This window comes from Suricata suricatta, chromosome 10, assembly GCF_006229205.1.
Source record: "Suricata suricatta isolate VVHF042 chromosome 10, meerkat_22Aug2017_6uvM2_HiC, whole genome shotgun sequence".
In the NCBI taxonomy this organism is placed as follows: Eukaryota; Metazoa; Chordata; class Mammalia; order Carnivora; family Herpestidae; genus Suricata; species Suricata suricatta.
In genome coordinates, this window is record NC_043709.1 from 6442737 (window position 1) to 6465379 (window position 22643).

Sequence of the window (22643 nt, forward strand, 5' to 3'; positions counted from 1 at the left end):
GCAGCGCGGGCCGCGGGCCCCGGCACCTGAGCACCAACAGCAAAGCCGAGGTCACAGTGTGAAGACTGGGCCGCTGGTTCTCCTGAATCATGGCATCTCCGAGGGTCCCTCCTCTGCCTGGGGGTTCCCAGAGCTCACGCCGCGGCGCGGGGAAGGCCAGCCCGCCCTTATGCCTGCCCACCCTGGACCGGGGCCTTGGAGCCTGCAGTGCTAAGAAGGGGCCCACTGGGTAAGGCCAGTGGTTCTGTCCTCGGGGCCTTGGGGCAAGGTTCCTCATGTAAATAGAAGGCCTTTTCTGTGGCTCCCATCCCTGAGAATAAAGGAGCCCCAGCTTGGCTCTGAGAGGCACCGATGGTGGAAACATTGGTCATTGACTGGACAGACGGCAGTATGGGCAGAGGGCACAGCATGTGCTCCTGAGAGCTGGCGGACGAGTGTCCCGGGGGCCAGGGAGAGGGTAGTCAGGGCTGAATGCCGAGCTTAATGTCCACACCAGTGGGAGCCAGGGGAGAGGGGGCACTTGGGCCCCAGCCACCTGGAGGCTCCAGAGCACAGGGGGAGAGGGCTGCGGGGAGCCTGGGGCCCTTGGAGGGTCCGTGCCCCTTACTGGTGGTGAGCCCCTTCCAGCCAGTCACTCTACATCTTGAGTTGATGGAACCCGGCTGATTCTCACTGACATAGTCTGGCCCTGAGCCGGCACCTGGCTTGCAGGCCACTTGGCCAGCTTGGTCCAGGGCCACCCCCCTAATGGGTGTGGGCAGTGGGCCAAATGGACAGCTGGTGCTCAGGATGGGGGAGCCTCCTCCCAGTAGCTGCTGTGGGGGGAAAAGGGATGGGGATGCTGGACGTGGAGGCTTGGCAGTGCCCCCACCGGGGTACTCACACATGCTTGGCACTGCCACCCCCTCCTTCCTGCCAGGTGGGCTCTGGGCACTTTGCTGTGGCTCAGGGCACTGCCAGCAGCCTGGGTGCATCGAGTTCCTTGGTGACAGGGGTGGTTGGGAGGTTGAGGTCTGGGATATGCCACTTACTGCATGACCTCAACAAAGCCACCCAGTTGGGCCTCAGTTTCCCTCCTGTGTACCCTGGGCATGGTATACTGTTTTAATAACAATGGCCACCATCTGTTGCTGTTTCTTTTATTTCTCACAAAAGCCCCATGGGTGTGTGGCTTTACAGATGGGGAAATTGAGGTTTGGGGACCTAAGTAACTTGCCAAGGTCACCCCGTTGATTATATTAGGACTCCTGTCCTCTGCCACCGTGAACCTGATGAATGCGTGTGCTGGCAGGGAGGGGTCCTGCCCCGGAGGTCCATGCCCTCAGACCTTCCTCCCGATGGGCAGCGCTGCTGAGGCCCCCCACCCCCCAGCTCTGCACAGATAGCAGGGCCCACCTCACTCGCTCTTCTGGCTTTTGAGGAAACCAAAGCCCAGAAGCCCCAGGACAGAACAGACCAAGAGTCTGCTGCCTGCAGTGAGAGCCCCTGTGGCTTTAGGGGAGAGAGCCTTCACACCCTTAACTGGGGGTGCGGTGCCCCGGGGCCTATCCAGCGGCTGTGTAGAGGCCCAGGGTGGGGGTGGGGGCAATCCCTTGCTCATTCTCAGTCCCAAGGACCCTGGATCTCCATCCCAGGGGCCAGTGCTGCTGGCTGTGACTGCCCTTCAGCGCAGGCTTATTTCCTAGCCAGGCCAGGTCACAGACCTTGCTCTCCAGGCTGCAGGCTCATCCCCAGGTCACTCGGACTCTTCCGCTCCCCGCCCACTGCTGCTCGTGGTCTTGCCCCTCACCGGCCTCACGAGGCACTTAACTGTACATGAAACTCCGTGTGTGTCATGTCTCTGAACCCGGCCAACATGTCTGTGGGCATTTAGTCAAAGGCAGGGACTGTCATCCCTGTGCTGCGCATGTGAAGTGGAGGCGGAGGGGATGTCCTGCCCCAGGCGACACGGCTGGGAAGTCCAGGAGCTGGATGTGGATGGGACTTGTGGGCAGTGGGCCACCAGGGAGTATGGGGAAACACCCAGCAGGGAATAGATTTCTCTGAGGGGTGAACACACATGGGTTGGCACCCCAAGTCAGAAACTGCTGCTGGTGCAAGCGGCCTGCATACAGCGACCTCTGATGCATGCAGCACCTCTGGCTGCCCTTTCATCCCAGACTCTGTGCCAGCCCGGGAGTGTGCACCAGCAGCTGGCAGTGTAAGGATGCGGCTGGGTGGGCAAGGAAGGTCCTTCCAAATGAAACCTTCCAGGAGACTGTCAGCAGAGGAGGAGGGGCTGTCCTCAGTCCCCGACCCACCAGAAGCCAAGCCTTGCAGCCACCTGGCTACGTCACCACAGCGGTCACACTACAGACCCTCACACACCTCATGCTGGCTGGTACCAATCTGTGTTTATTGAATAACCTACATCCAGGAGACAGTGAATGATCCATATCAAGGAAGCCATTGGTGTATCCCCTTTTCAGTGAACCCCCCCCCCACCCCTCAACAGTAATGCGAAAAGGCACGGAATATACACGACACAAGGGCTGGCTCACCCGGAGGGCGGGGCCACGACTTACGGTGGGGGGGGGGGAGGGGAGGGGCAGCAGAGAAAGAAAGGGGTAAGGTCCCAGCGGAGCCATTCCAGCCTGTACTCGCATCAGGGGGAGCCCCTGCCCATTCTCTACCCCAGCCAGCACGAGGGGTGAGGACCACAGGCAGGAAGGGAGGGAAGGCGGCTCCTCTCGGCCTCCCAGCAGGTTCTGGGGTCCCAGGCCGTCCTCAGGTCCTGGTAGAAATGGCCCCAGAGAGGGGACACCGAGCCAGGGATCCAGAAAAGTGGGACCACTTTTCCTCCAAAGACCCTGATCCAGGTAGAGGCCCTTATTCCTAGCGTTTACCCCAAAAAGGGGATTGTCACTGGGGAGAGCCTGGGGGTTGGTGCCTGCCACCCTGGCTTATTTTCAGGTCAAATTCGGGATGAGAATAGGCTATGGAGGTAGGAGTTGGGGTGGGAGGGAGTTGAGAACCCACACCGAAGGCCCCTGGTGCCCAGCCCCGATGGGTGGCTCCATCGCTCCTGGCGCTGGCATCCCAGGGGGCGGGGGAGTGGGAAGGAACAGGACAATTAAATAAGATACCATTTATTTTTTAAAAAATTAAAAAATAATGCCGACATTATTTCATCCAACCCCAGGCCTGCCCCATGCCTCCCACGTGCCTCCCCAGAGCTGGGCTCCCCGCCTCCCCTGGCTGTCCTGTGTAATGAAGAGAAAAGAATGAACTGGTTTTGTCAGGCCCAGGGGAGGGGGCACAGACCCAAGGAGAGAGAGGAAGACGCCACAGCACCTCAGCCCTGCATCACGGCAAACCCAAGCCCACGGGTATAAAAACATCTGTATAAAAAGGGGGATGGGACCCGCTGGGCACAGTGCCAAGGGTGAAGCGCTCTGGTGCCCAGAGACTGATGTCCCCACAGGGAAAGCCTGATAAAAAACAAGGAAGCAGGAAAAGGGGGGTGTTCAGAGGAGAGAAAAGCTGGGGAGGGCTGAGGGCCAGAGGCGGGGACCAGGCAGCTTCGGGGCCCCCTGCCGCTTCCGAGTCAGGGAACTCCCCAGTTCCTGCCCTGCTCTTTCGGCCCTCAGCCCCATGGGGCCCTGGACCACAGGCATCTATCCACAGTAGCTTTTGGGGCTCTGCCCGGGGGCCTGCCGGGCCGAGGTGGTCCACAAGCCTCAGCAGGCGACAGCTCAGAAGACAAGGCTCATCCCACAGCTCCCAGACGGAGCAGTGAGACCGAGAGACAGGGAGGAGGGAAAGAGATCGAGAGACGGAGGGAGGAGTGGGGGGAGGCAGGGGCTGAGGTGGGCAGAGCCCAGCGGTCAGGAGGCGGCGATGGCAGTGCCGCCCCCCAACTTGACAATCATCTGCTGGCAGTCGTTGCAGGAGCGCCGGTCGCCTGCCTTCTCCAGGGTGCGGGCCGCCTCGGCCAGCAGCACGGCCCGCTGGCCCGGGGACGAGAGGAAGGACAGGGGCAGGTGGCGGCAGGCCAGCAGGATGGCGGTGGCCCGCTCTCGCTGGCCGGGCCAGGCATCCACCTCTCCTGCGAGAACGGTGAGGAGATGCGTGGAGGGGCTGCTCACTGAGCTGGTCGAGGGCTCACCCCGGGCTCGCTTATTTAACCTCAGACCCAGCTGGCGAGGCGGGTTCTTCAGGAGACGGCAGGAGGAACGTGGCCAGCACCCCACGGCTATTATCCGGGGCGGGGCCATGCTTCTCTCTGGCCCCAGCAGCGGGACAGCACCCCCAGCCCTCCCCTCCCCACTCCCGAGGCTGGACCCACACCCCGACCAGCCCCCAGCCCCACAGCGTGGTCAGGGGTCTCCCCGGCCTCTCAGAACCAGCCTCGGGCCGCTGCCATTCTCACGGCACCTCTTGAGACCAGCGCAGATGAGGAAACCCACGGGGGCTTGGCCAGGGTAAGTAGCGGGCTGGGGCCCTCCTCCCCTCCCCTGCTCAGGCGGGGTCCACCCCACGCCCAAAGCCGGAGCTGGGGCTCAGGGAGACTCTCACCGTGCTTGGTGTTCTGGGCGGTCCGTCGGCGCAGACTGTGCTCCAGCAGCTGGTGGGTGCGGGTGGGGCTGGCTCCCGCCATCAGGCGCACAGTGGCTTCGTGCAGGAACACCTGGGGGCGGTACGGGGGGGGGGGGCGCACCTGACTGTCCCCTGGCAGATGCCTCTCCGGGAGGCATCTCGTCTGCTACCCAACAGTGTCCTTCTCTCCGCACTACCGTGCCCTGCTCTCCCCTCAGAAGCCACCTCCGTCCTGACTCTGAGTTTAGAAGGAGCCAGACCCCTGGAGGAGCAGCAGGGCTGGGGAGCAGAGCACAGGCCGGCTGGAAAGGGGCAAGGACTGCTCTCCTCTCCAGGAGACAGAGTCTAGGCGCGCCCACATGGGCTAGAACAGGAGCGGCCGGGGAGCAGCCTCAGGTCTTGGGGGCTGCCCCCAGCTTGAAGACAGGAAGAGGTGAGGCGGGGGGGGGGGGGGGGGGGGGGGGGGGGGGGGGGGAAGCAGGAGGAGGGGGACAGCCAGCCGGGCTGGCACCAGGGCAGCTCGGTCCTGTTTCCTTCAGTTTCTTCAGAAAGAAAGGCCAGAACGTGTCCAGGGGAAAGTGCAGCTCTTCTGTAAGCATGAGTCACTGGGGAATGGGCGGCAGGGGGGACAAGACCTAGACCTCTAATTCCTTAAATCTCAAGGCTCCTTTCTACCCCTTCATATCTCCCCCTGTGGGGAGGGTCCAGAGTGTCACCCGGGAAGGCAGCAGAGCCGGGGTAGCCACTGAATAATTTCGACGGGGAGAGGCGGATGGAAACGGTGTCTCAAGCGGAAGCCTCTGATGCCAGTGTGCCCTGAGCAGGCTAGAGGGCCTCGAACCTTGGGGCACATTTCCTCTTTTCCCCAGTGGAGGGTGGCTCACCGGTGATTACTTAAGGTCTATCCACTGTCTGTCCTGGCTCACTGCACACAGTGGCCACAGTGTGACCCCAGGAGGGCCCAACGAGAAGGCAGCCTCACTGAGCCCCTCGCCCCTCACGGACACTAATGGCCTTCTCACATTTTAAGAATTTTAGAAAATGATTCAGGCAAAAACATGTTGAGTACATAACAAATTAGCAATAACAATAAAACAAGCAAGGAAATAGTTTGGGTCCAATCAGCCCAGTTATACAACTGCCTGAGAGACTTCTCAGATGGCGTGGCCCTCGCCGGGGAGATGCCACGTGCAGCCAGGCAGCAGGGCCCAGGACCCCGCGGCTCAGAACTAGCATGAAGTCAAGTCCTGGGAGATCCCGTCACTCTGACACCAGTTAAGAAAACAAGAGCGGAGCGCTCTCCATGCCCTTCCCACCCCTCCCCTCCCGGCAGCTGACCCGGGAGGCGCAGGCGGTTCGGGCCCCTGTGGCCTGCTTGCCGCCACCCTGCAGGGCTGGGCACACGGCAGGTGCTCACCTAACACAAGCAGAAGAAAGGGGTACATGGCAGCCACCCCTGTGCTTGATCCTTTAGCTGGCTGACCTCCAAGGGCCAACTCTGCAACCCCCCCGCTGGGGCTTCTAGAACCCCTTGTGTTGTTCCCCGCCGGCCGGGAGGCTCTCACCTTGCGGTACGCTGGGCGGAAGCTGTGCGCCAGCCTGCGGAGGCTGCCCAGGTCCCGCTGGAAGCCCGCCAGCTCGGCGCCAGATGCGTGGTACGTCTCGCCCAGGGCCTGGCTGGCTCCTGCCTGCTTCTGCCAGAGTGCTGTCCTCAGCGACAATAGCAGGTCACAGGTCATTAGCTGGACCACCTGGGGGATGAGCCACAAGGGAGAAGTCTGGTGACTGGCCTGCTGCCGGGGCGGAGACCCCGGCAGGGATCGGGCCCTCCCCAGCCCAGCCCTCGGCAGTGGCAGCTCGGGAGGAAGTGGGGTCAGCCTGGAAAACGCTCCACAGGCAGCAGGAGAACAACTCAAGGGCAAACTCGGGCTCGCAGCATCTAGTCCATTCTCCGGCCCCGGGTGGGAGATCTGCGGCTCCCATTCTGTGGGTGGGGTGAGGCCCAGAGACGGAAGAAGCCCACGTAGGAGACCTGCGGCCGGGGCAGGACTAAAACCCTCGTGGGCCTGCGAGGAAGGCACAGCTTCCTCCCACCTCACAGGGGCGGCCCCGCCCCCCAAGCAGGATCGAAAGGCCTGAAGTGCAGGAGATGCAGGAAGGGGAGGAGGAGAGGCTCACTTCAACAGCAGGCCGCCAAGGCTCGGCCCAAGCGGTCTCTGGGGTTGGCAAGACAGGAGTCCAAGGTGGCGGCACCAGGGAGCCGCTGAGTACTTGGGTTTAGACCCACTGACCTATATCAAGTGCGGTTTTACCACCGTCACACAACTGCCCCTCTATCAGCCTCCGTTTCCTCGTCATGAAATGGGCACCACAAGGCTACTGTGTCACACGAGAGCACTGCATGTGTGCACCACACTCGGACCACACCCGGCCTTCGGAAGCATTCGGTGCCAGCCGCTATCAGGCACGGATGATGCCACACGACCTGGGGACGCGCGTACCATTGTCTGCACAGCATCCGCAAGGCCGGGCCGCCTGCCTGGCTCCCATCAGCACTGGGGAGCAGTGAGAGTGAGGACAAAGCGGAGTTCCCCGTGAGAGGGGTCCCCCAGGGCCCTCAGGTTCCAATGGACTCCCCTGGGACATTCCTCTTCGTGCCCCTATGCCAGGGCACTTGGACCCCCGCCCCCCGCCCCTGCTTTGTGCCTGCCCATTGTCCTGACCCTTCGTCACAGTTTTCTGGCCGATGATGGCCTCAAGAGGACACAGATGAGGTATCAAACCAAGCCTGGCATTTCTAAGAGGTGAATGCTGGGGGAGCACCTTTGAGTGGGGGGAGTGGCCCGGGGCCTGGATTCTGCCCTGTGACAGATGCCGGGCTCCACGGGGTGTCCTTCTCCTCAGTCCACTCTCCCACATAGAACTGCTGCCCAGGAACCCCAGCCCCAAGGTGCGGCGGCCTCTCTGTCGTTCCCCAGAGAGAGCTGAGACCACGTGACTCTCTCACAGAGACAAACACACAGGTGACCAGCAGAGGAAAGGCACAAAGTGAGATGGGGCTCCTCCGTGGGCCCGTACTCTTGGGCCCCATCGGCACGGTGCTTCTGGGCTCACCCAGACTCTGGGACTGATACCACCTCGAGCCAGAAGTGCCAGCCTAGCTATGTGGGACCAAACCCCAGCGAGGGGCTCAGAGTCTGACCGGCCAGGCTCATCCCTCCCTTTATGGAGGGAAACCCAGCTCCTCCTGAGCGGGCACACAGTGCTTTACTTTTAGCTGTGTGCACCCCGCCCCTCCTCTCTCCAGGGTCGGCCGTGCCCTGGGATCCACCAGTGACGGCAGTGCCCTCTGCCAGGGCATGGGTGGAAGTCTCTTGAGGGCCAGGCAGGCCTCTGTGATGCACTGTGGAAACATTGCATGGGTACCACCAGAACATGCAATGCAACTACAATGCACCACAGCTGCCCGCTAAGAGACGGGCACCTGGCCTTGGAGGTGCGCAGGGCGGTGAGTCGGCTGGGGGTATGCACTTGGCTGGGGGCCCCCTCTAAGGCTGGCCTGAGGCCGTCTGGGGAAGTTGTGCGAGCCGCCCGGAGCAAATGCAGAGTCCTGGTGGGCTCAGGTTCACCTGGGGGCCGGCAGAGCCAGGCCCAGCAGGACCCAGGACTCAGGGAACGCAGCAAAAGCGAAGGTGGAAACATGCTCGCCCCGAGGACTACAAGGGAGCCTAACTGGTCCAAGAGGCTATGTCTGGGGGAAGGACCGCTTCCCCAGTCTGTCTTTGGGACAGCCCCACAGGCCGGACAAGTTCAAGGTGGGTCAGAGTGTTCCCACCCGCCGCAGCTGGGCACCTCCCGAGGGGCCAGATCAGCCCCCACTCACGTGGTTGAGGGCGAGGTCGCAGGTGGCCCCGCTAACATTGAGGCTGCTCCACAGGTGGCCGCTGGCCCTCTCGCAGTGGCAGAAGGAGCTCTGCTGCCCATCCACCTTTCCAGAGAGTGAGGTGTGCATGGCTCTGCAGGTGTGGACGACAGCCTTCACCAGGGGGCTCCTGGGCAGTGAGGGAGGGGAGAGCAAGAGGTCAGTGAGCGTCCCTGGGCAGCGCGAGGAAGCGCCTGAGCCGGTGACACATGGGTCTGTGCGCTCACGTGCCGCTGTAATGGCTCCAGATGGGAGATGCCGACCCTGAAGGAGGGTGGGCTTCCCGCCCTACATCTTCCTCCATCCAGGGAGGGCTGGCGGAGCCCCAGGCCTGGCGAGGCAGCAGTGGGCGTGAGTCCCAGTCTGCGAGGGCTCACTTTCGAGCGCAGGGGTCAGATAGTAACGGCACTGACCACTGAGCACATAAAGCCAGGAGGTACAAGCACCGTGAAGGGAAGTCAGGCAGAGGAAGAAGGTGGCATCTTAGAAGGAATGGCGGTCAAGGAGGTCCTCGCTGCAAATGACATTGGGGCAGAGATCTGAAGGGGAGGAAGTGAGCGGTGTGGCATTCTGGGAGGGTTCCAGGCAGAGGAGGGACATGTGTGGAGGCCTGGCCTTTCCCCCTCCTGTGCGTCTGCTGACGTGGGTGCACACGAGGGCCCTGTCTCACCGAAGCACTCCACCTGCTACGTCCCCGGGGCTGCCTTCTCCTGTCCTGCCCCCTGCAGGCCTCCTCGGGCCGCTCACCGGCTCAGGCCCTTTATACCCACCTCTGCTCCCCCCAACACCAACCTGTGGTTTATGGGCCTCCCTGCCTGTGGCCCCCTCCCAGCAAAGAGACACGTGGGCTGCTTCCAGAAGCCACCAAAGGCTTGGCAAAGGCAACGGCACCAGCTGCCCACGGGAGAGAGCACCTGGGCAGGTCGGGCCACCATCTACCTGCCTGTGGCCGCAACTTGCTCTCAGAGCCTAGAATGCAGCTGCCACCAAGAGGGCCCCCAGTTAAGTGTCTTCTAAATAAGCAATGGAATCATGGAAGGGGTGCAGGAGACCCGGGAATGGGGCATGTGGCCGAGAGGAAGGCTCAGCCACCAGGACTGCCACCAAGGAGCTACCTACCACAGTCATTCAAACGATCTTGCCTCAGTTTCCTCATCTGTAAAGTGGCCATAATCCTACTTGCTGCCACTATAATGGATGTCATTATTTGTGCCTGCTCTCTGAGGGGCCGTCCCCCCAGAAGCTGGGTGTGCAACACTCTAGAGAAATGCAGCTTCTCTTCATGGAGGACATCACGGAGAGGCTGGGGAGAATGGGGAGGGGGGAGGGGTCCCATGGCATCATTATTCCCAAAGAGCAAAGGGTCCTCAGAGTGACTGAGTTCAGGGGGAAGAATGTGCGCTGAGGGTCCTAGCTGATTCGGGGGCTCTGCTGCTCACAGATGAGGGGACTCTGGACATTCTACCTGCATGTCCTAAGGCGCTGGCTGGGAGGGTGTAAGGTGGGTACTTGCTGGTCAGGGTGCTTAAAACTGGGTTACTTAAATGAAACTGCGGTGTGTGACCTGCCTTAGAGAACCTGCCTAGACCTACTTTTCTCAGCTCTTCCCCGTTCTCCGGGCTGAGGGTCTGAGTGACAAGGAGATGTTCCAACCTTGGGTCTGAGGACCAGACCTGTCTGTCTTGGAGCACTGTACACTTTCTCTGGGGCCACAGACAATGTTAGGGGCACTTAGATCAGACAGGGCTGCACGGCACTATGGGCCTAAAGCCCCCAAGAGGCAGGCGTTGGGTCCCCAAAGAGGAATGTCACAAGGTCTCTGGTTATGCCTTGTGCTAAAGCCTTTTAGTGATAGGGCTGATGGGGGTTGGGGGTGGGGAGTGTGGCGATGGGCAGCTGAAAGCAAACGGGGTACTGGCACCTGAGAGATGGACCCTTGGGCCCTCACAAGCCCTGTGCTGGCCGTGAGCCATCACCACTCTGCCTGGCTCCACCATAAACTTCCAAAGATGCCGGCGGCCATGCTGCTCCCCTCCCCATTAGCCCGTGGCTCCGGGACAGTGGGAGAGGCGGCCCCGGAAGCAGCTCTGACAGCTGCTGGGAGGACTTGCGCACCAATGGGCTTGCTTGCCAAGCTCGGCTTCTCTATGCTGCCCTCTTCCGCCCTCTGGCGTCACCTCTCCCTCCCTCTGTCATGGCGTGCCCAAGCTGTATGACCTTTCACCCCGATGGCTACTCTGCTGACACAGAGAAGCGAGCTTGACACCTGGCACCTGGCATTCCCCTGGAGAGAAGCTAGCGAGCAGTCAGGGAGGCTTACGCACTCTGTCACTTCCAGAGCCTTGGGGACACGCTCTACTTCAGTAAAATGAGCGCGCACGGCTGCGTCATCTCCCTGGAGCCAGCTGATGGCCATACCGATGGCAGATGTCCACCACCGACAGATGACATCTGGACCTAGAATGGAACAGTACCAAACATCACACCCCTGCAGAGCGCAGCCCGGCTGCCTGTGCCCAGGCCCTCTTTACCCTCTGGTGATGGGCTCGGGGCCTCTCATTGAGATTCCGGTGGGAGCATGAGCCAGCACAACCCTTTGGAAAGTACTGGCAATCTGGGAGAGCTTTAAAGATGCTCACTCCTATTACTCTAGTAACTCTAATAATCCCGCTTTGGGCAGTCTATCACCAAAAAAAAAAAAAAAATTGCTTAGAGAAAAAAAGTACATCAAAGAGGTTCGCTGGCATATAATTTTTAAGAAAAATGCCGGAAACAACATCAATCTCCAATGAAGTCATGAAAACTGGAGTTTCTCGAGCGTTTCTAGAAAGAGGCTCTGGTTAGAACCATCCGTGTTTTCCTGTCAGAGGCTCAGTTTCCTCGGCTGCAGAATTACGGTGCTAGTGATCTCGCAGTGCCGGGGGTGGGCGGGGCATGGAAGCGGGAGACAAAAGGCCCATACTTTTCTAAAGACAGGCCACAGGTCAGGGGTCATGATGGGGTGGCTGCTTTTCTGGAATCCTTTCCTCCCCTGACGGCCCCCCTCTCCCAGAGCCTCAGGAACAGCTGCTGTCCGATCACCCTGAAGACCGTCTGGGACAGAAGCAAAGGATGTCCTGGTGCCAAACAGTCAGCCGCACTGGCTCACCCAATGGGCAGCAGCGGAGCAGTCAAGGTGCCCGGATGAGAAAGTCCCTTCAGCAGAGACTGTCAGACCCAAAAGCAGGCCCAGGGCCACCATGCAGCAACGAGTGAGCTGGTGTCCCGACCACTTGTTGCCCAGTCTGGGTGTTTGGGTCGGCAAGTTCCAAGGAAAGATATTCACTGCTCATCGGCCCACTTCTAGGAGAAGCGTTAGTTCCTGTCCCCAGAATTCCACCCAGTGTGGGGTAACTGGGTTGGAGCTACCTGAGGGCCATGAATCCAGAGAAGATACCTGACCTCTATGCTCTGGGACAAAAGGGCTGTGAAACTGAATTAAGCAACACGAGGCCTGAGGAGCCACGCTGCAAGGTGCTTACCGAGGGCTGACTTGAGCACGGAGTTGCTGGAGAAGGGTGGCGCCACAATCCCCACAGAATCCACAAAAGAATTAAGCAGTTTCAGGTACTCCAGAGCACTGGAGAACTCGCTAGAAAGAAAAGAAACGGTTCCATGGTACATCAGAATGCACAGAAGGACCTCGCTCAGCCTGGCTTTGGCGCTCCAGTTCCAAGACCCAGCGGGCAAACCGGCCCCCGCTCCGCCCAGCGCAGTCACACCAGGCACAGCCTGATCCCTGTCCCCGACACCGGCCACGGTCTCCACAGGCCTGCCTTCTTCACACGTTTCCCGGCTGCTCCGGCTGCTCCAGCCTTTGTCTTCCATCCCTTGTCCAGCAAAACCGGACTCCCCCCTCAAGGCCTAGTTCAAATGTCATCTCCTCCCACAAGTTCGCTGATCTCCCTGGCAGAGCTGCCCTCCCTTCCCTGCTCGCTGCACTCCAGTCAGGACCTGGGCCTTGTTGGAGAGCGACTCTGGCACCTGTCCGCCCCTCAGCTTACTCTGAGGAGGAAAGCCTGTGCTCACTGCTCTGGAAGACTAAGAAACTGCTCGGCACGCTGCACAAAGGTCTGGGCCCCCAGATGTCTGCCTTCTGCTCAGCCCTCCGCACTCCCAACGCCCTCAACAGGCCACCCCTCCCCACCCCAAAAGCAAAGCAACCTGATCACATTTCTGATCTGCTCCGAGAACTGCCTCCGCTTGGTGAAGGGATGGGGGGGGAGGAGAAAGGGCAGGGGAGTGGTGGTCTGGGAGGAAAGGGCGCAGAGGTCAGGTCAGAGCGTACACGGGACTCTCGTGAGGCTGCCAGGTTTGAGAAATGCCCAGGAATCATTCCATTTCCCTACAGAGCCTACACTAGCGGTTGTCTGCCTCCAGGAACGTGGGCCTCGCAGCTGCCCCCAAGCTTCCTGGGCAGACGCCCTAGGCAGGGGCCCGTCCTGGGGACATTACCAGCTCTCTTCTTCCTGTTCTCCGGCCTTCTTCTTGGCCTGAGGCTTCACCAATGACTCAACAGCTCGTTCCAGCAGGTTCTTGCAGAAGGCCTGGTGCACCTGGGCAATAGGGTCCGCTGAAGAAGAGGGGAGAGGGGAAGGGTCAGATGGGCTAATCATGAGGCCCTCTTGTCTTTGCAGAGAAAACAGAGGGAACTGAGCGGACCCTGAGAAACAGCTATCCCCTCTGAGTGAGGACCAAGTCCCCTTCTCAACCAGAGCCCAGAACCACCTTGTAGACAGCTGGAAGGTGGGGAGTGGGGAGGCGTGTGCGAGGGTGCTGGGTGCACAGTACTCAGCACTTCCTTCAAGGTTGTCACCACAAGCCTTATCAGAAAACAGAAAATGGGCAGGAGGATGGTCAGCTGAGGAGGACAAAGTGGTGGCCGCCACCCTGACGTGGCACGGAAGCCCTGCTCCTGTTTTCCAGACCTCCATGACCAGTGACCGTCTGGCTGCGCTGATGAAAGAAGTGGCTTGCAAAGCCTGTCGCAACAGCCCCTGGCAGGCCCGGAACGGGGAGGCAGGGCACTTCCGAGCACATTCTGGGCAGCCTAGAAACAGAGCTTGCACGAGATGACAAAGCCAGTGGAAGTCTGTGGTGTAGACCGAGCAGACCGTGAGGATGGGGTTGGGACTTAGGACTGCTCTTACTTTTATTCTCCCTTTTTGGTGTCATGCACCGAAACTTCCTGTATCGAACAGTAGAGTTGTCTTTTAAAAAAGGATAGCAGCTCGCACACGCAGCGTGCCTGCAGAACTCGCCGTGCTCTGCCCGGGCCCCCACTTTAGAGAGAGGGTTAAGCATGCAGAAAGCAGAAAGCCGAGCGCTCAGGTCTGAGAGCTGGGCGAGTCGCCTCCAATCACTGTCAAACCCCAGGGACGGCAAGCTGGCATCCCCTCTGATGCCTGGAGCCCTGTCCCTGCCACCACTCTAAGCACTTGCTGCCTGCCTGTCGCCTATTGTTCTCTAACTGCTCCGTTCGGGTCTGCTTGCCAGTGGGACCAGGTGGCCGGGGCCAGCGAGCGGAGCCCCACACATCTTTTGTGTCTCTGAAGCACCCAGAACAAGGGCAAGAACGGCGTGACTGAGGTGAGGACCGCGGGGCTCTGAACGTCTGAGAGAGGCGAGCCGCAGACCAAGCCCGCTGCTCGCCAGGCTCGGGGCCTCCCTGAGCTTTGGGGAAAACAAGACGGAGACCACCTGTGTCCCCATGCGTCTGGAGCACAGTCCCCCTGAAGTACTGGTGCCTCTCACGGCTCTCCCAATCCCCAGTGGCTGCAACGGTGTTCTCACCTGGGTTCCTCTGGGCACAGTACAGACTCTCCTTGGCAGCCGACTTCACTGACCAGCTCCGTTCCATGAAAAACTTCTGGCCCAGGGGGTGGCAGAGCCAGCGCAGTGAGTCAGGGACAGCGCTGCGCTCAGGGCCACACAGGCTCTGGGCTCTGCTGAGGAAGTAGCTCTGTGGAAGGACATGGACCAGGGGTAGCCCCGGGGCGGCAGAACACTGGCTGCGGCCACCACGGGGCCATCAGAAAGTGCCACTGCAGTGGAGGCAGGCTGGGGAAAGGTGTTCAACAGGAGGGCTGGGCACTCGTAGACCAGGAGGTAAATGCCACCACTGTAACTAGGGCAAGTGGCCCTGGTGGAGCCGGCTAGGCTTGGTGACCAGGTCCAATCTCCAGCAGGAGGGGTGGACAGGGCTTCGGGGCTCCTGTGGAGCCTTCACTGCACCCTGCCCTGCCGGGTCTGCCTAACCCTCCTGGAATCTCCCTCTGGCCCTGCTGGCATTCAACCTGCAGAGGCAAGGAGGGGTCGCGGAGGCCTCCTGGCTGCACGGCCACCCTCAGCCCTGTGAGCGCCTGTGTCCAAGTTAGGCGGCCCCTTGCATCCTGGGACTTTTCTTATCGGTCATTTTCTTTTCTTTTATGATATTTTTAGGCAAAGCCGTGTTCTGCTCTAATTTTTCATCTCTTTCACCTTTGAGTATGAAGAGTATAGAAAAGGCACACAGCAAGTGGCTAGTAACTGTTAGTTAACATCCTAACACTGGAAAGCACGAGAGTGAGGGGGTAGCCCTGCGGCTTGTCCCAGGACCCGTGCAGGCATGCACGCTCGCGGGTGATGCCTCTTCCCCCAGAGCTGGCCTTTGGGGGGGGGGGGGCTAGCCCCCTCAAGAGACCTCCGCCCCAGTCCTAGACGAGCCCTTGATGTGAACACCAGCCGGTGAGGAAAAGACCAAGAAAGCCTTTGAAAGCGGCTTTGCCAGTGGCCTGGTCTCCCAGCCCGTCCTCCGAGGCAGGGGAACGTGGCTCGAGGTCCCCAGGAGGAAGAGCTGCAGGCATTAGGCTGTCTACCCATGTTTTCAGAAATTCTGTCCATTACCAAGTGAGGATATTTTTATTCTAAAACCCATGGTTTCCAACCTCCAAAACCACTCAGTGCAGGCTAATCTGAATGAGGAGCTGAGCAAAGAAAGACGGAAGAGGGGGAGAAGCTGAAGACCCGGAGCTCAGGGAACCCGGGCGCGGGGCCGCTGGGACAGGCTGGCAGACGGAAACCTGCACACCTGCGCCCCGGCCGCCACAACGAGGGCAGCACCTCCTCGTCTGCTTCAGTCTGATGGTTCTGACCTTTTCTGGGCTCTAAGTAGCCATCAGCGAACATAACGGCTTCAGAAGACTTGAATGCCAGGGTCAGAAATAGCGCCACCGAAGTGCCACTCAGGGAACACAGATGGAGACGACGGACTCTCTTGGGCGGGGGGGTGGAGACTGCTGTCTGAACCTGCGGGACAGCGGCCTGGACACGCTGCTCTAAGACACAGGAAGCCTGTCGCGACACTTAGGTCCCTGGGCCAGCGGCACGACTGGCCTTCCCTCCTCTTTGCTGGCCGCCATATCTGAGACGGAACCGGGAGAGCACATGCGGAGGCACCTCCATGACCTTCGCCCGACCCCCCACCAAGCGGCTGCTGACTCTGAGCTTGTGACCGAAGTGGAGGAGCCTGAGTGGGACGGAGGTTGGGGGAGGGGTGGCGGCAGTCCCAGCCCCTCTGAGGTCAAGGAACCTTCCCACAGCTGCCTGAGAAGCAAGGGAGCTGCTCCAGGTGAAACCGAAAACAACGGGTCCCTGAAAAGGGTCTGAACATCAGCAAAAGCAGCAGAAACAAGGCCTGGTCAGGTGGTTTTGCAAGAGAAACCCAGAGAAGCCATTTAGAAAATCATTAAGTTAAAATACATTTTTCAGTTTAAATCTTTTAAAAAAATTTTTTTAAATGATTATTTTTGAGAGAGAGAAAGAGAGCTCGAGAGCATGAGTAGGGGAGGAGCAGAGAGAGAGGGAGACACAGAACTCCAAGCAGGCTCGAGGCTCCGAGCTGTCAGCACAGAGCCCAATGCGGGGCTCGAACCCATGAGCTGTGAGAGCATGACCTGAGCCAAAGTCGGCCGCTTAACCGACTGAGCCCCCAGGTGGCTTAATTCTTGAGAAAAACCTTAACTGTAAGAAATCTCAGCACGCGCATGCGTGAGCTGGAATTTGGTGGTTTGAATTAATAAGAAATATAAATCCTGGGATACAGTCATTCACAGTATAATTTCTAGAAGGAAAACTAAAAAATAACTTTTGTTGCTCTTTTACTTTTCTTGGCATTATCACCCTATGATAATTTCCCCAAATTTTATAGACACCAGAATCTACCCGAGCTGCGGCCTACGGGCCCCCTCCCCTAAGTCATCTGCTAACTGCCCAGCTGAGCAGCTGCGGCAGGAGACTCCTGACGGCTTAGACCCCAAGAGCCACCCTGTCCCAATTCCACACTGTCCTCCCTCACTGGGCTTCGCCTATGGTGCTCAAACTGTATGCCAAGGCACCCTGAAAGCACCACCGTGAGGCTGGGTGTATATTTCACCGGGGATATTTTCTGAGGTAAAGAGAGCCATGCTCAACCCAAGTCAGACACCAGGTAAACTGCTAACTGGGGGCAGTTTGACGTCTCGATGTGAGATTGCGTGGCCTTTCTTTGGATGATGTCACATCTTTATGAAGTGGTTTTTAGAGGCTGTTGTAATACAAAGCAAGCACTCTAGGAAAATGTGGAACAGAGGATGAAGTTGGTGGTGTTACTCTGATTTCAAAGTCTGAGAAGGAATGTGGTGCCCAAGTGATACATGTACTCCAGTAGTGAGTAACTATGGTTATCAGGAATAAAAATATTATTTCTTCTTTCGATTTTGTGTATATTTTTTATTTCTTAAAACTTTTTTAATGTTTTATTTATTTTTGATACAGACAGAGACAGAGCATGAGAGGGGGAGGGGCAAAGAGAGAAGGAGACACAGAACCGGAAGCAGGCTCCAGGCTCTGAGCTAGCGGTCAGCACAGAGCCCGACGTGGGGCCCGAACGCACAAATGTGAGATCTGACCTGAGCTGAAGTCGGAGGCCCAACCGACTGAGCCACCCAGGCGCCCCTGTGTATATTTTTTAATGGCTACTAAATGGTTAAGAGATAAATACGTATCAAGATAGCAAGATGTCTGTACCTAACTAATTAAACGAAACTGTTAGGTATTTCTGGGGCGCCTGGGTGGCTTAGTTGGTTAAACGTCAGACTCTTGATTTTCACTTAGGTCATGATTTCACGGTTCATGGGTCTGAGCCCCACAGCGGGCTCTGTGCTGAGTGCGGAACCTGCTTGGGCTTCTCGCTCCCTCTCTCTCTGTCCCTCCCCCACTGTGCATGCCCTCTCAAAATACATAAACATTAAAAAAATTAAACAGAACTGTCAGATCTTTCTTTTAGCCCAGGGAACCATGAAAAAACTGAGACACAAGGTCTCAGAACGAGACTGAACTGAAACCGAGAAAGACTGATCATCTGGTGTAAACCGTCTTCACAGAGGCCAGCCCTCCGCTCGCCCTCCAAGTCTGACTCATTGGCTAGCTAAGTATATTTGACTGAACTCAACGCTTCTTCTTCTTTAGGAAAGTACTATCCGGGTCCCTCAGTCGGTCCCCTCCCAAGAGAAGCAAACAGATGAAAGGGGCAGTTACTTTCCTAGGAATCAGTTCCTCTCCTTCGCCCACCTTGCTGAACATGCAAATTTGGCAATACCATCAAGTGTCCCAGATATTTTTGGCCTTTGAGCGAGTGTCACCACCTCTAGAGACTTAACCTCAAGAGACACTTCTACAAGTGGCCAAGGAGAGGGTGTGACGACTCTGCCTGCTGCACCAGAACTGCAGATCCTGGCAACGACCCTGGGGCCCGCCAGCAAACGTGCCGGGGTACCAAGTCCCTCTGCGGAATAAGGAGGTGACAAAGAAAGAGGCCAAAGGCACCGTTTGGGTGGAAAAAAGCAAGCGGAAAACCAGGGTTTCTGGCATGACCACACTAAATAGATCATAATGCACGTACATTAGTACATGAATAAGAACACTCTGAGGAAGTCCACGCTGCACTGTTCACTGCTTGTCCGCATACCAAACATCTGCGGGAGGGGGCTCACGGGCGGGGACAGTTTTAAGGGAACCATTTTCCTGACCTCAGCTGCCACACATACACCTTCCTCAAATGCGCTGAGTCCCTCTGAAGGGTGGCCGCGTCTTGGCAATAAGGACAACCCAAACCCCAGCGGGACTTCTGGGATGACAGACTTTATAGGGGGAGGTAGAGAGCAAAAACTCGTCACTAAAGCTAGAGGGCTGACACTTCCGGGTATGAGGCCAGATGAGAAGACCCGGCTGTTAGGGGTGTGCGGTGGTATGCAATGGAACATACTAGAGCATCCAGAGGCAGGCTCGTTACACGTGGACTGTACCACTTGGTGTAGTGAGGAACGGACAGTCATTTTAATCATAGAGTCTGGGGCATGGAGACATCGAGGTGGCAAAAAAAAAAAAGTATCTATCTCCACCTCATACAAAACATCATCTCCCGGTTGATAGGGACTTGGGTGTGGAAACAGAAAGTCCAGTGGCTCGCAGACAGGGGAAGGTGTCTTCAGAACGGAGACAGCAAAGAGTCACTGAGCAGGACACAAAGTGTCTGACTGTAACGGAGAAGCCTAATCATCTGATTTCATAAATACTGACACCATGAAGAGAGAGACCAGGTGAGCCCCAGAGGGAGAGAGATCCATGCAGAGCACACATCCAACGAAGGAACGGAGCCAGAATAAAGAACTCCTTGAATCAATAAAAAGACCAGTCCTACCAATAAACAGGTAGGACGCTCTTGCGGTTTTCACAAAAGAGAAGATCCAAACGGCCAATGAAAAGGTGCTCGACATCATGAATCCCTTGGAAATTACAAATGAAAACTATCAGACACCCCCAGAAGGGCCAGAAATCACACTATCCTCTATTTGGTGGGGATGTGGATGGAGCTGGAACTTTCATACGCTGCTGGCGGAGTGGCAACTGGTAGAGCGGCTTTGAAAACCGCCACGCAGTATCTACCAAACATGAACATCCGCGCAACCGCCGACCTCGCAACCCCAGCCCTAGAAAAGCAGTCTCATGCTCCCCAAACGATGAACAGGGACGTTCAGAGCAGCACTACTCCCGATAACCAAGAACAGTTAACGACTCAACAGTCCGTCTACAAGTCTAGTCACAGAATGGAGCGCTATAAAGCAATGAGAATAGACCGCCCTTAACTATGTGCAACAACACAAATGAACCTCACCCATGGCACCGAGCGACAGTGGCTGGACACACAGCACATACCGTCCACTCCTCTTACGTCAAGTTCTGACAGGCGAAACATCTGTGTTGATCAGGGTGGTGGTGACCCTGGCTGGAGAGCTTGGGGTAGGGGTAGTTTGCTAATTGCAAAGGGGCCCAAGGGACACGTTTGGGGTCCTGGTCATGTTCTGTTCTTGATCTGCCTGCTGGCTATACCAGAGGATTCACTCGGTGAAGTCACTGAACTGTGCACTTAACGATTTGTGTACTTTTCTACATGCATATTACACTTTAACGAAAAGTCTGTAAAGGGGCGCTGGGGTGGCTCAGTCGGTTAAGCATCTGACTCTTGGTTTCAGCTCAGGTCGTGATCTCACAGTTCATGAGATCAAGCCCCAAGTCGGGCTCTGTGCTGACAATGCAGGACCCGCTTGGGATTCTGTCTCCCTCTCTCTCTCTGCTCTTCCCTTGTTCATACACACTCTTTCAAAAACAAATAAATAAACTTTTTAAAAAGTTCACAGAGATAACAAATTAGAGGCAGATTAAACTATGGTGAGAGAATTCAGAATAATGGTTATCTTCATAGGGGACAATGTTAGTGACAGCCTGCAAAAACTTCTGGGTGTGATGAGAAGTCCTGCTTCTTTTTCTGAGAGAGAGAGAGACATATCACACAAGTGTGAGCGGGGGAGGGACAGAGGGAGGGAGGGAGAGAACCCCAAGCAGGCTCCATGCTGTCAGTACAGAGCCCGATGCAGGGCTCAGTCGCACAAACTTTGAGATCATGACCTGAGCTGAAATCAAGAGTCGGGCACTTAACTGACTCCGACACCCAGGTGCCCCTCTTCTATTTTTTTCCAAAGATTTTATTTTTAAGGAATCTCTAAACCCAGCCTGAGGCTTGAACTCACAAGCCCGAGATCAAGAGTCACGTGTTCCACCAGCTGAGCCAGCCAGGCGCCCCAGAAGTCCTACTTCTTGCTCTGGGCAGTTGTTACAAGTCGTAAATTAAAATGTGCACATTTTTCTGTATGTGCATTGTATTTCGATAAAATCAAGGTCTTCAAAACACTGTTGGGGCACACAGAAGTTACAAGTGCGATAACATGCCGATGTTATCAGAACAGGAGGACAAACGAATGCAACAGGTAAATGGCATGGCTGATGCCTCCTGCTCGCAGCCTAGCTTGCTTGGCCTTGCCCAGAGATGCCACCTTGACTTCCCTAAGACTGGGCCAAGAGCCCAGCGTGTTCTCTGGGCAGCCGAGTGAGTCCCAACCTTGCCCTCACCTACTCTCCTTAAGGCCTGTTCCAGGTCTAAATGCCCTGCCGGGCTGTGTGCTCCCTGTGGACAGGGCAAATGTCCTGCTCACCACTGCGTTTCCCTTGCAGGGGACACCCGGCCTCGAGCAGGGGCTCGGTAACGTTCGCTGAATGGACGTGTTACCCAGGGCCACTGAAACAGGCCTGAGACACAGAAAGTACACCGGGCTTTCCCATGCCCTCTGTCACCTAGACTATGGTGACACACTTCGGGAAATATCAGGGTCACCACAGGGCACACTCCTATTCATCAGCTCATCAGTGTCACCACCGAGATAGGCCAACAAACGGAGATGGGATCGTTCTGTTCTGAACACAGCTGAGGCACTCGGCAGCCTGCGCAGAGCGGGTGCCGAGTGAGCCGTGCCTGGGTCTGCCGGAGTGAGAGAAAGCCCGGCGCCAGCAGATGCTGCGAGCGAGCTGGTAACAAGGGCTGTGGGTCCCCGAGGCTGGCCTCGCGCCGCGCACGACGGAGGCATCTGATCATAGCAGGTCCTGCCCCAGGCCTACCCCGGGTTCCTTGAAGACGTGCACTGTTTTCCGTTTCGGGACCCACAGTGCCGTGGTTAAGGTATGCAGTCACCACCTTTTTTTGTGAATAAAAACACTGGGAGACACGACTGGAAAATTTCAAAACTCTTTATGACCACAATGGGGCGCCTGGGGGGCTCAGTCAGTTAAGCGTCTGACTCTTGATTTTTGGCTCAGGTCATGATCTCATGGTTCGTGGGTTTGAGCCCCATGTTGGGCTCTGCGCTGACAGTGCGGAGCCTGCTTGGGATTCTCTCTCCCTCTTTTTCTCTGTGTGCCACTCACCACTTGCGCTTTCTCGCTCAAAAATAAATTTAAGGGGCGCGTGAGTGGCTCAGTCGGTTAAGCATCTGGCTTTGGCTCAGGTCATGATCTCACGGTTCGTGGGTTCAAGCCCAGCATCAGGCTCCGTGCTGACAGCTAGCTCAGAGCCTGGAGCCTGCTTCACATTCTGTATTTCCCTCTCTCTCTCTTTGACCTTCCCTTCCTCGCACTGTCTCTCTCTGTCTCTCAAAAATAAATAAAAAACATTAAAATAAATAAATAAATAAACTTAAAAAAATGTTTTATGACCACTTGGAGAGCAGAAGTCATATTTTTAACCCCTTGGATCCATGTCACTCTGTATCACTGAGTCAATCTTACTTAAGGCACCAAAATGTTCTGCTTATGCTTATAAGGGCCATTAGGGTTTGGGGGGTTTTGGGGGGGGGGGGGTCTGTTTGTCCAGCGCCGTAACTATGGCCTGCTGGATGAACATCTGTCCCTCTAGGCAGCAGCACCCAAAGGCAGGCCCCACACCCGTTTTTGCATCTTAGCTCCCGGCTGGGGAAGGGCGCTCGGCGCAAGCTCGCGGAGGGGACCTGAAGGCACTCACCGCCAGGAAGCCCAGCCTGCCCCCACAGCGGGTCTTGAGCCCCATGGCAGCAGTCAGATGGATCTCAACCAACGTGCTTGGCGGGACTTTCTCCTCTGCGCACTCGGCCAGGTTCACGGCGCACAAAGCCATGTGCACATCTGAACAGGCAGATCCCGCGGGAAGCTTCCCTGTGGCAGG

At 57.4% G+C, this 22643-nt stretch overlaps 1 protein-coding gene across 1 annotated transcript in view; it reads right to left on the reverse strand.

Moving 5' to 3' along the window:
* Positions 1 to 2371: 2371 nt before the first annotated feature.
* SREBF2 (sterol regulatory element binding transcription factor 2) overlaps positions 2372 to 22643 on the reverse strand; it is a 58804-nt gene continuing 38532 nt past the window's right edge. The window contains exons 12-20 of the mRNA XM_029955405.1: positions 22464 to 22633; positions 14333 to 14501; positions 12995 to 13112; positions 12022 to 12131; positions 10825 to 10957; positions 8462 to 8630; positions 6144 to 6329; positions 4558 to 4669; positions 2372 to 4087 (exon numbers count right to left, since the gene is read on the reverse strand). Coding sequence (XP_029811265.1) covers positions 3867 to 4087; positions 4558 to 4669; positions 6144 to 6329; positions 8462 to 8630; positions 10825 to 10957; positions 12022 to 12131; positions 12995 to 13112; positions 14333 to 14501; positions 22464 to 22633 — 1388 coding nt within the window. The 3' untranslated portion in view covers positions 2372 to 3866. The remainder of the gene's footprint in view (positions 4088 to 4557; positions 4670 to 6143; positions 6330 to 8461; positions 8631 to 10824; positions 10958 to 12021; positions 12132 to 12994; positions 13113 to 14332; positions 14502 to 22463; positions 22634 to 22643) is intronic.